Here is an 11,799-nt window from a genome sequence, read left to right as displayed (position 1 = left end):
TATCAGTAAACTGGAGCAAAACCAAATATATGCCCATTGTGACCAGGAATCAACCAGACCCATGCTCAAGGCAAATCAAGATGCACTCCTGTAGAAATATAGGATCGTCAACCTGCTCTTGTGGATCTATTAATAGAGTGGACCAGTATAAGTATCTTGGGGTCATGTTTGATTATCGTCTGAGTTGGGTTCCTTATATTCAGTGTTTAAAACAGAGACTGATAAGATTGTTGTATGGGTTTTCCCAATTGAGCCATTTGCTGAATATCAGACTGTGCAGGAGGATCTATCATGCCTATGCACAGTCAGTATTGGAGTATGGCATTATTGTTTGGGGGGGGGGAGTGTCGTTTGCAGATCTTGAACCTCTTGCTGTCACCCAGAGAACAATTATAAAAACAATTCTGAAAAAGGAATCAAGATACCCCACAGCGCTGCTGTTCTCGGACTTCCCTGTGCTCAACATCAGACAACTATACATCAAAACATTAGTCAGTTATATTAGGAAAAATAAAGCAGATCTATTCATCAATATCGAACATAATTATCAAACACGACATAGGAACAACCATGGATATTATATACCTAGATTGATACACGGAACTGAACTCAAATCACCATACTATTTAGCTCAGATTTTATACAGAATGCTCCAGATAATGTGAGGGAGGCCGAGAGCAGCAGCAATGTGATTTTTAAAAGCTCGTTGAAGAAATGGCTCTTCAGCATAGGCTGGATTGGAGCTGAGAGGCTAATTCACTCACCTTACACCTAGCAAGAGTAAATGCATTGGGGAATAGCTTTATACATTAATATTTCGAAATGCTAAATTCATTTATACACTCATACCTCACTTTCAAGTATTTATAGTTCAAAAACATAATAGAGGTTATAAAACAATAAATTACCTCCGGCTTTTGGGTCCTCTTGCTCTCCCACTCTAGATATCAAGCTACACCCAACACTATATTATTATGTTATCACTTATAATTCACCTACTGTTATCTGAATCTTAGTTGTGTAATTTTAATCACACATATTGTAATTTATAGTAATATAATACCATATAACTACTTATTGAATAATACTGCTTGCAGGAACTGTCCCCCAATCTCAGACGCATAGTCTTACTGGGGGAATTCCACTCAATCAATATGTTCTTTTTACTGTTTTTGTAAAAATGTGATTCTTGTTTTGTTGAATGTCATGTACATGACATGAATGTTGAATGTACATGTATTGTATGCCAAGTGGAAATAAACGAATTGAAAAAAAAATACACGTGTGGTCAAACTCGAAACTGAAAAACATTTTTATAGGTTAGAATTCATCGAAAAACCGCGTGAAGAACACAACGGTTCCAGCTGTACTAGATCAGTTGTACCAACTTTTCTTTATATTGTCGAAATTGATGGAATAGTCATAGGTTTGAGTGTAAAAGTTGACAAAAGCTCAAAAATATTTGTTGATATTTGAGTCTCAATATTTAATTCTGCATAGCAGTTATTCTTTTGCTAAACATACCATTTTAAAGATCGGAAACTGTAGAAGAGGAATATCATTCAAAACATGTGGATTGAGACTCCATATGTGATCACAGAGCGATTGAAGAAAGCCTTGCATGAGATCCCATTTGGAGTCTCATGGCCAGTTGTGACGATCGGGTGAGATCCCAGTTGGGGTCTCATGGCCTGTAAGTGCACTTTGTAAATTCCTGTATGGCAGTCAAGGTAGTAGGAGTAGAATCAGGAAATTATTTATGCGTGTGATTTTTTTTAAATTATGTTTGAGTGTTTCTGAAGAGTTGAAGTTTAAATATTGTTTTAATGGTGAGTGCCAAACTTTTGTTGTTTTCTTACATAGCTCAAAATTTAGTTACATAGAATGACCGGGGCCCGAATTTAGTTGCAGCAAGTTAGCTTTGCAATGATTAAGATAATTGTGATGAGTTTGTTAATATGCGCTTACTGAAAAGGAATGTCAAAATTTGGTTGAATACACTTTAGCATAATTGTAGCATAATTAAATTCATGACCAATGTATGTTTTGTAAAACATTTCGTTCTATTTTTTTGTAAGAATTTTCTCAGGTAGACTATACATTATAACACTTTTCAGTTTTTCAAGACCTGAGCCAATAATTAATTAGTTCATATCATGATTAAATGTCAAGTAAATTCTTGTGAAAATATCGTTCGCTGATATATTACCGTGTCCTACGAAGAGGTTTACATGTTTGATTTTATATTAAGTGCCTATTCATGCACCGAACTTTTATAAACTTTACACAGTTTACAAAGTAGGTTCTAAAAATATTCTGGAAAATTTAAACTCCCTAACCTTCGTAGAAACAAAATGGAGGCAAATTGAAAAACGATACTTTAAGAACATTAAAAAGGTGTTTTTGGTTTTTTAAATATTTTTATTGTTGCACTTTAGGGCAATATGACTTAAATGAAAAACCTAGAACATAGCCTAATGAAAAACCTTCAAGACCTATATTATTCAAATTGAAATCCATCCACAGCAACACACTGATAACAGCGCTCAAGAAATGATTCGTAAGCTCTTACAAAGAACCTCCGCGGTATCCAGAGATGTTCCTCTTCTATTTATCGTTTTAGTTCCTCATCATTGAAGCTATGGGTATAAACTTTCCCTTCAAGTAACCCCATAAAAATAAGTCACAAACTGTTGAATCTGGTGATCGGGGTGGCCAATCTAAAAAATCACTTCCACGATCAATCCAACGGCCATGAAGTTTGTCATTTAGTAATTGCTTGACATGATTTGCGAAATGAGGTGGAGCAACATCTTGTTGGGAGACTGTTAAATCCATTTCTGGTATCATCAAATGAGCCAAGACTACCACAACATAGTAAACAAATCAGATAATAACTCATCAAAGTAGTTTTTATAGGAAGCGAATTGGTAACAATTTCAATATGCCGCCATTTTATTTTGTGTTCAATTTTCTATTTTTCTTAAATTTAATACAAACGTGGACTTCGATTACGCCTAGTTTCGGAAAGCCAATTTTCTGACTCCAGCTGTTTGAAGTATAGAACTTGGCTAAATCCCGAGCTCGGAAACCGGTCCTTAATGGAATCCAAGAAATTAATAAAAAAACATTGCAATTGTTACAGTTTATTCAGTTGTACAACACTTACAAATGTCACATGCTCATTAAGCTACATTTCAAACGAAAATACAGTTGACATTCTGAATACAATGGAAACATGTTGAGGGTAAATCAACCTATATTAAAGGTAACATTCTAGGCTGTACTTATCCCAAGGTAGGTCTGTACTCTACATTCAACATTTTATCAAGAATTTTCCGGAAATTTCGTTATTGCCCGATACATTCTACAATGAATCTCAAGTGATATACAAATTGATTGAATTGAAAATTTCTTAATTCATGTAGGAATATCGACAACTCTTTTGTCAATAATTTACATGGAGCTAATGTAGTAAGATGTCAAGTCAATTATAATGTCAAATCAAATTAACGCCATAAAGATGTGTGCTGACTTAAGCGCCACGAACACGCGCATTTCGCTAATCATCAGCTGATGAGATATAATAAGCATATAGCATCAGCTGATGAAAAGCAAAATGCGTGTGGTAATGGCGTCTAGTCTGTACGGTACGCACCTTAATGAAGGCAGTAATAATCTAGCTCGAAATGGAAAATTGTAATACGTCAAGTTTTCAGTTAGTCAAGTTTTTAAGTAGACCCTTGCGGAGCACGGGTTACCTGCTAGTCGACCATGAAGAGCTCTGATCAGATGACGAGCGTTACATTTTTCATGCATCTTCCTTGCTCCCACACACTATACTCTTATAGTAGCCTGAATAAAATAAGTTGTTACTAGTCTCTTCACATGAAGAAATAACAGCGTTGCCAAATTGTGTAAAACTGCGAATTCCTCATTCAACCACAGAACTGAAAAAACGCGATAATTTTCTTCTAATATCCTTCCTCCCTGAATCATAAATGTTGTAACAAGTAAGATTTCCTATCAAAATAACGGAGAAAATGTATCCTATCTGTTGGTGTCGTGATCAATTTTTTTCGTCATGTTCGAAATTTCATTTGATTTAAATTGAAATTATTTCGAATAGAAAAAATCAAGTTTTAATTTTACCAACAACTTAAATTTTCAAATAAAAAAATACTAGCATGTAGAGAACTCTATCTTCTATGAAATCCGAGAAAGTCGCAATTTTACACAATTTTGAACGCTTTTATTTGTTTGGGTGGAGGGCCACGTCTCAAGTTATTTTATTTGGACCATAGTATCATTATTGAGAATCATGCCATGAATATCTAGTGTATGTGCAGCTTAAGCATACAACTGCTCAACATTTTATAAACGCATATTTTACAAAACATTTCTCAGTATAACACTGAACTTTTTATCATAAAGCCGTGTCCAAACTGAACACATGTTCGGCAAACATGTTTGTTGAGGAGCTTAGGAACAAACATTTAAAAAAGTTTGAACAATCATTGTTCAAACATTTAAAAAAGTTTGAACAATCATTGTTTAATTTTCAGTGTTGACAGCTGTAAAACATAAAACCAGGTCCCTGTTTCATAAAAGTTACAAGTCCTGTAATACAGGAGAATCACCATTCCAATTACATGCTCAATATAGCCGATAAAATCAGCTGTTCCTGTATTACAGGACTTCTAAATTTTTATGAAACAGGCCCCTGTTCTTCCCACTTAATAAATATTTTGTTCGGTGATGCGTCGACACTGACCGCGGGCAAACATTGTTTTTCAAACATAATAAAATTTGCTGTTTCAATAAACATGTTTGTTGAACATCTGTTCAGTGTGGACACGGCTTAAGAAAATTAAGTTCTATTTTTGCTATTCACTTCCAGTTTATTTTATTATTTTCATTTATTGATCATATGATAGACATTAATTGTGAAATCAATAGAGCAGTGAAGCGTAAAAAATGTATGCTATAATGTGTGTTGAAATTCTCCATTAATATTTTCATATTAATGCATCGACTTCACATTTCTCCAACACTTTATAATACATCATTTCTCAGCTATTCTTCTCCGCATCAACCATACATATTCAACTGTTTTACATACATTTTGGATACTACAAAAACATACACAACACAAGATACTTAATTTAAAATACGTATAAGTTCAATAGCGACTAGTTTATTTCAGTACTGATGAATTCACAGAGATTTGTCGTCAGTTTTTCTTATAGTCAGAGTCTAGAAGTATAAATCATTCTATAGTGAGATCCATGCTATAAAGTCAGCTTCTGATTAATATGGTTATCCTTTCCTGTCATTAGACAAAGAAAATAACTCTATCTTTTTCCCAACTTTGCGCCGTTGCCAAATCATTTGTAGGCTAAGTAGAAATATGATAAAGTAACAGAATAAAGGCCGGGACACACATAACCGCAACGAGCCCGCGCCGACGTACGGCCGAGCTAATCCCGCGACACGGTGATGGTGGTAGGAGAACATACGTACTCACGTAAAGCTGCGTTTACACCAAAGTTGTTGACAAAATGTTTATTTTTCCGTCCTTATAGATTCTATCACTGTAGATTGAACGGAACTTGACAAAAAAATGATGTGCATATGTGTTTGTCAAGTTCCGTTTAATCTAATAGAATCTATAAGGACGGAAAAATAAACATTTTGTTAACATCTTTGGTGTAAACGCATCTTAATAAGCTATCAGATATGACAGGATGACTTAAATCACAGCCATCTACTAAAGAAGGTGGTGGGAAGCGAAACTTGGCAACCATGAGTAACTTTATCATTTCCACTGACTATAACGTGAATCCACTGTAGTAACCTACTTTTTTGTATCTTTTAAAACTGTTAACATATTTTAAAACTAGGCTAGCATTACAATTCTTTTACTACTGCAAAATCTTATAGAAGATCCTGATTTTTTTAAATTGCAATTTAAAGATTCTCCAGGCAACATAATTTTTAGTCTGAAATTAGATGTTGCCACGTTTCCAAATGCTCAAAATTTGTGTATAATAATTTTGCATTTTACAAATTAAAATAAACTTCTCTTCTACAAATCTCTGTGCATTTCTTAACTTTACATTGTGTTAATTGTAATTCATTAATCATCTAACAATACTTCTTATTCAAATACAACTTTAAAAATGTATAGTAAAAAATATTTTTTTTAATTACAGAAACTTAGTAGGTAAATTGTTGAACCATCCTATCCTATTGTTGTAGTGGTAAACTTATTGGAAAAATATAATATCAAATAGTCTATATTATTACAAAATGTACAAAAATACGTCGAAAACTAATTATTAATATATATAATCATATTATTTCAACACAACCTCGCTTATTATAAATGAACAGCTGTACTTAAACATTATTAGAACGACACTCGACAATGAACTGGAGTGAATTCTATAGCTATTGTAGGTATTCCTTTTTCTTGGGCTCAATTAATCGGCGATTAAAATTCGATGTAATATTCAATTATTTCACTATAATTTGTTTATGAAATTCTATGCCTTATTCCTTGTTATTCGAATTGAATTTTTCTTGCTCTTGATTGAACAAAAACTGTTTCAAAATCATAGTTATTTCTATAGTACTCGGCAGCAAGTTTCTCATTATTAGCACCAACTAACACTTAAATAATTGACATTGCGGACATCTATCAATTCAATATAGGATAAAAAATGACCAAAAAAGATTTTTATCAAAATTCGAGACAAGATAAATAAATTAATCCCTGCAGATTTAGGAGGAAATTTTCTGTAAACAAAATGCCCAATAAATAGCATCCTAAAATTGGTATTTCTCTCCATTATATTATTATACTGAAATGATATTGTAGTTTAGCTTAGCCATCTCTAGAAATTCGAGCGCAATATCGTAATGGTTTAAGGCACAAAAAGACAAACTTTTTGTGTAGTTGAGAAGTTGATATTGTGATATTGTTTCATATTAAATAAAAAGACTAAGAAATTGTCAAAAACCACAGATTTTATTGAAATTTAGAACTCAAAATTTCAATAAAATCTGTGGTTTTTGACAGTTTCTGAGTATTTTTATTTAAAAAGACAAACATTTCAGATGGAATATTCAAAAATATTGTATGAACTAATCTCATTATCCTAAACTACACAATAGTTTTAGTTTCTGTTCAACATAATACAGAGTTGAAGAGACTTGAAATATTGCCAGTAATCCACTTAATTTCAATAAAAATTATTTTACAGAAGCATGTTTTTGTGTATGCTCACACTTAATCAGCTGTAAGTTACTGATGATATGTGATCACACACGAAATCATGCTCCTGTAAAATAATAATTTTTATTGAAATTAAGTGGATTATTGGCAATATCTCGAACTATCTTCATACTAATGATGACAGATACCTGACCAGTTGAAATGAAGCGGGAATCACACGCTCTGCTTTTCCTGTCCTGGTAAACTGTCGGACCTTACAGTATCATCATTGCATTTCACATTCCTAGAGATGGCTGTATAATGACTGGGAATAGTATAATAGCCTATCCCAGTATAATTTATAATAAATTGATCATATCAATAGATCATTGATCCAATACAATTTAGACAATTGTGTAATACAAGCTAACAATTCTTACATTTACAAAAATGTCTCACGTACCGTACCAACTACCTTATTTCCCATCATGAATATTTCCATAGCCACCTCTAATACAAGGCCGCGGCCTACGATATTGCAACGTCGCAGTGTAGGCCTAGAATCTAATACATGATTGGTGAAAAAGATCAGGTGGTATTTTTTTAAATCTTTTTCACCAATCATGTATTAGATTCTAGGCCTACACTGCGACGTTGCAATATCGTAGGCCGCGGCCTTGTATTAGAGGTGGCTATGATATTTCATCCTATCCGTGGTAGTATATCTCTGTTTGATACCACACCAATACCTCAGATCATGTCGTATAATGAACATATCTCACATTAATTGTCCCTGAATAGATCCATCAAGGACTATATCTGTTTGTAAAATTAACTTTTCTATAGTAATTTTCAAGCAACTAAACGAACACATAAATATTAAGCCAAGTACATAACTAGACACAATTACACATCAACCAAAAAGTCTCAGACTCCTAATCCTTTCCACGCTTCATTTTTGATTTTCTTCGTTTGGTTCTTGGAAGCACTTCACAAGCACATCCTGAGCGGACCTGTAACACAAAAACTTACTTAGTCCTAAATACATCGATTGGAAGAGAACTATACGTCCACGTTATAATGGCAGTGGAGAAAGATAGGAGATCAACGTTGCCGAACCTCTGTCTTGGCAATGCCTTCTAACAGCTGTGCTTAGTGAGAGAAGTTGTGTGTATTTTTGAGTTAAAACATTTATAAAATAACTTTATTAATTCAATATGAAGTGATAATTAAGTTTTATATTTGAATATAGTATGGTGTTTTAATTTCTCTAAATTCAAAATGTTTAGCTTATATATATTTTTGGACGAAAATTGAACTTGAACGTTTTACAGTAGAAACATGACCTATTTTTTGGACATTTTATTAATAAATTTATCAAAATTTGGGAATGGAATAGATTTGGGCCAAGCCTGTTGTTCCTTCCTAATCATATTTATATGATTTGTGATTCTGTCCACGAATAAATAAATAAATATAGACGGTAGCTGAACAGGTTTATTGATGTAATATTAACTGTTCATTCTCATTTAAAATAATCAACTACATTTTATCAAGCAATAAATAATTATATTTTCCAATAATTTTATAATGAATTTCCATATGATGAAATATTTTGTTAATTAATTATCAATTTTACATTGTTAAAAGACGATCAGGCAACAGAGCAAAGCGAGAAAGAGATAGCGCTATCCGCTTTGTTGAATGATAGACAAGGATAGCTAATCAAACACTGTCATTATAACGTAGACCTCACTATAGTTCTGTGAACTCTGTTCACTTAGAATAGAACTAGTTGAATTGAATTTATGTCGATAGAATAATATAATATAAACTGATAATATAATAATTCATAGATATTAGAATACATAGGCTACATACAGGTTATAGTTACGGTAAACACCTTCACATATTCATTTAAATAAAATTAAATGATATAACGATACATAATCCCGGTTGCACAAAAGCCGGTTAAATTTTAACCGTGATTAATTCCACGAGAATCAGAGAAGGCGTTTTTGAAAATACGGCTTCTCAGATTGGTTCTCGTGGAAATCATCACGGTCAAAATTTAACTGACTTTATTTGTGCAACCGGCATATAGTCTATTAGTGGGAATTATCCTTATAATACTTCCTCTTAATAATTTATAATTCCTTTTAAATTCCTAATTCCTTTTAATAATACTATTATTACTGCTATTGACCACTCAAAATTGGACAAAATTGAGAAGTGTAAACATAACCTATTTTTAGACAATTTCTATCTGAATTTGGGAAAAGAACAGTTGTGGGCTTCAAGCCTGTTGTTCCTTTCCCAATCATCCATAGTTGAGAATGATATTGTATCTATCAATGTATAAATAAATAAATACGAGGTAAGGTACCTAGTGAGACTGAATTTTTACCAACAACATTTCTTATTATTTTCGAAAACAATGTTTTATCTCCTTGAAAGTTGAAAGTAGTTACTTTCCTTGGGCAGCTATATACCGACGAAATGGTTGCTACCACTCTTGATTGCATTGCTGAAAGTATTCAATTGTCATGGCTCCCAACTGATCGGTCAGTCTTTTGAATGTTCTCCAGAGTTCAATATTACGTCTTTTCAGGACATGTTTCAATCAATCTGCCAGTACAATCAAATAAAGTGGTACTGGCAGGTACCTTTCCCTATTCTCAAAATATTGAAACATGTCCTGAAAAGATGGAATTTTGCAACTCTGGAGAAAATTCAAAAGACTGTGATCGACCAGTTAAAAGCTATGTCTAATATTGGAGGTTTCCAGCAGTACTACCAAATGTGGGTACGAAGACTTCGCTATGTATAGCTGCCCAAGGCAACTACTTTTAAGGGGATATAACATCGTTTTTCAAAAATAATAAAAACTTTATTAAGTATGAAATCTGTCTCATTACTTTTCCCACTACCTCGTACATTTTATTCAAACTGAACAAGTAGACTGGTCGGATTTATTACCATGAATGACCATGAATTTGTGTTTTCTTTACCATGAATGAGCATAGACACATGAGGACACTGATATGCTTCTACTGGGACATTGATCTTATTTATGTTACACATTCTTTTCATTTGTAATAATACAGTGTGATCTCACACCTCAAATCAAATTCAGCACCCAGACTGCAAAGGTCAACAGTCGTCATGGTTAGGTACCCCTCCGCCAAAACATGTCGTCATACAGAGTGCGGCATCAAAACTTCTTTTTTTAAATGCGTACTCTTGAGTTAGTTGATGACATAGCGGAATACTAGTTGACACTCTCGAAAGTGGTGGTTTCAAAGTTTATTTCTTGCTCTGTTCAGTCGCCATTATGTGTTGGAACAGCAAAGAGTGGGCGTTCGCCGTTGAGCCCTACTTTTCGAGTGGCTGTTCAGTGGTTGCACCACAGCACGCATTTCGGAATCAGTTTAATTCAGCCCCGTTGATCCATGTTCCAGGCCAGGAATAGTTTGATTTGTGGGTTTAAAAAACGGGTGTTCAACAAAACGAAGATTTAAAGTTCCACGGCCCATTAGATCACATGAAAACATTGAGACAGTGATCCAAGGCGATCAGCACGCAAATATGCGTCTGCCCTCGGACTTTCCGATCGTTCTGTGAGGAGAACTCTTGAAGAAGACATCCATTTTCATCCATGCCTAGTGGATATAATATACGAAATGGCTGATTTGAAGTAACACTTCCCAGAATGCCTTAGAGATTTGTAGTGGCCCGATTATGACTCGATTCGCCCCCGTGTGGTTTTTTCTGTGAGGTTTTTTTAATATCCTATAATATGTCCATGTGAACCGTCCAAAGATCCTCCAAGATTTAAACAGCATACAGCGAGAAATTGCCAAAATTATGCCTTTAATGATTGGAAGGGTAATATCAAATACTAGAAATAGGTACTCTATGGGTCGGTTTCCGAGCTCGGGATTTAGCTAAGTTCTAGACTTTAAACAGCTGGAGTCAGCAAATTGGGTTTCCAAAATGGAGCGTGGTCGCAGTTTTTATGACAGTAGTCGCAGTTTTTATCTTCCCATTTCTAAAATTGGAAAAGTTTTTCCGTGACGAAATTAAATATTTCTGAATAATTCGAAATAGCTGAAACTTTACACTATTTTCTCTTTATTTTATTTTGTGTTCAATTTCCTAGTTTTTTCAAAATTTAATAATTCACCACTATGACAAGGATCACGACTACGCCCTGTTTCGGAGAGGCAACTTTCTGACTCCAGCTGTTCAAAGTCTAGAAATTAGCCAAATCCCGAGCTCGGAAACTGGCTCTAAGTGTATCCAGAGTGGGAGACGTCAACTTCATGATCTTCAAAACTTCATGGAACAGAAATTTAAATACCGTACATACTTCCATTCTGAGAATGTAATAAAACTCCTCTATCTCTTGTGTTTTATTATGTTTTGGAAAAAGGAAGTTTGAAGCCGCACCCTTATTAACATTTTGACCCATTTGTTTGTGTTTCGCTCCAAATAAATTTGAAATTTGACTCACTCTCGTGAAAATTGACTAAATCTTCTGTTGTCATTATAAAGTGATCTTCTATTTCTAAACATGG

The 11,799-nt window shown here is 33.9% G+C and overlaps 1 protein-coding gene across 3 annotated transcripts in view; it reads right to left on the bottom strand.

Annotated features, from left to right (window-relative positions):
• Window positions 1-7,832: 7,832 nt before the first annotated feature.
• LOC111059872 overlaps window positions 7,833-11,799 on the bottom strand; it is a 345,846-nt gene continuing 341,879 nt past the window's right edge. For all 3 annotated transcript variants that reach the window (XM_039435380.1, XM_039435379.1, XM_039435378.1), the window contains one exon: window positions 7,833-8,232. In XM_039435380.1, the coding sequence (XP_039291314.1) occupies window positions 8,155-8,232 (78 nt within the window). In that variant the 3' untranslated portion in view covers window positions 7,833-8,154. The remainder of the gene's footprint in view (window positions 8,233-11,799) is intronic.

Source organism: Nilaparvata lugens, chromosome 9 (assembly GCF_014356525.2).
Source record: "Nilaparvata lugens isolate BPH chromosome 9, ASM1435652v1, whole genome shotgun sequence".
In the NCBI taxonomy this organism is placed as follows: domain Eukaryota; kingdom Metazoa; phylum Arthropoda; class Insecta; order Hemiptera; family Delphacidae; genus Nilaparvata; species Nilaparvata lugens.
This window is presented reverse-complemented; position numbering and strand designations above follow the sequence as displayed.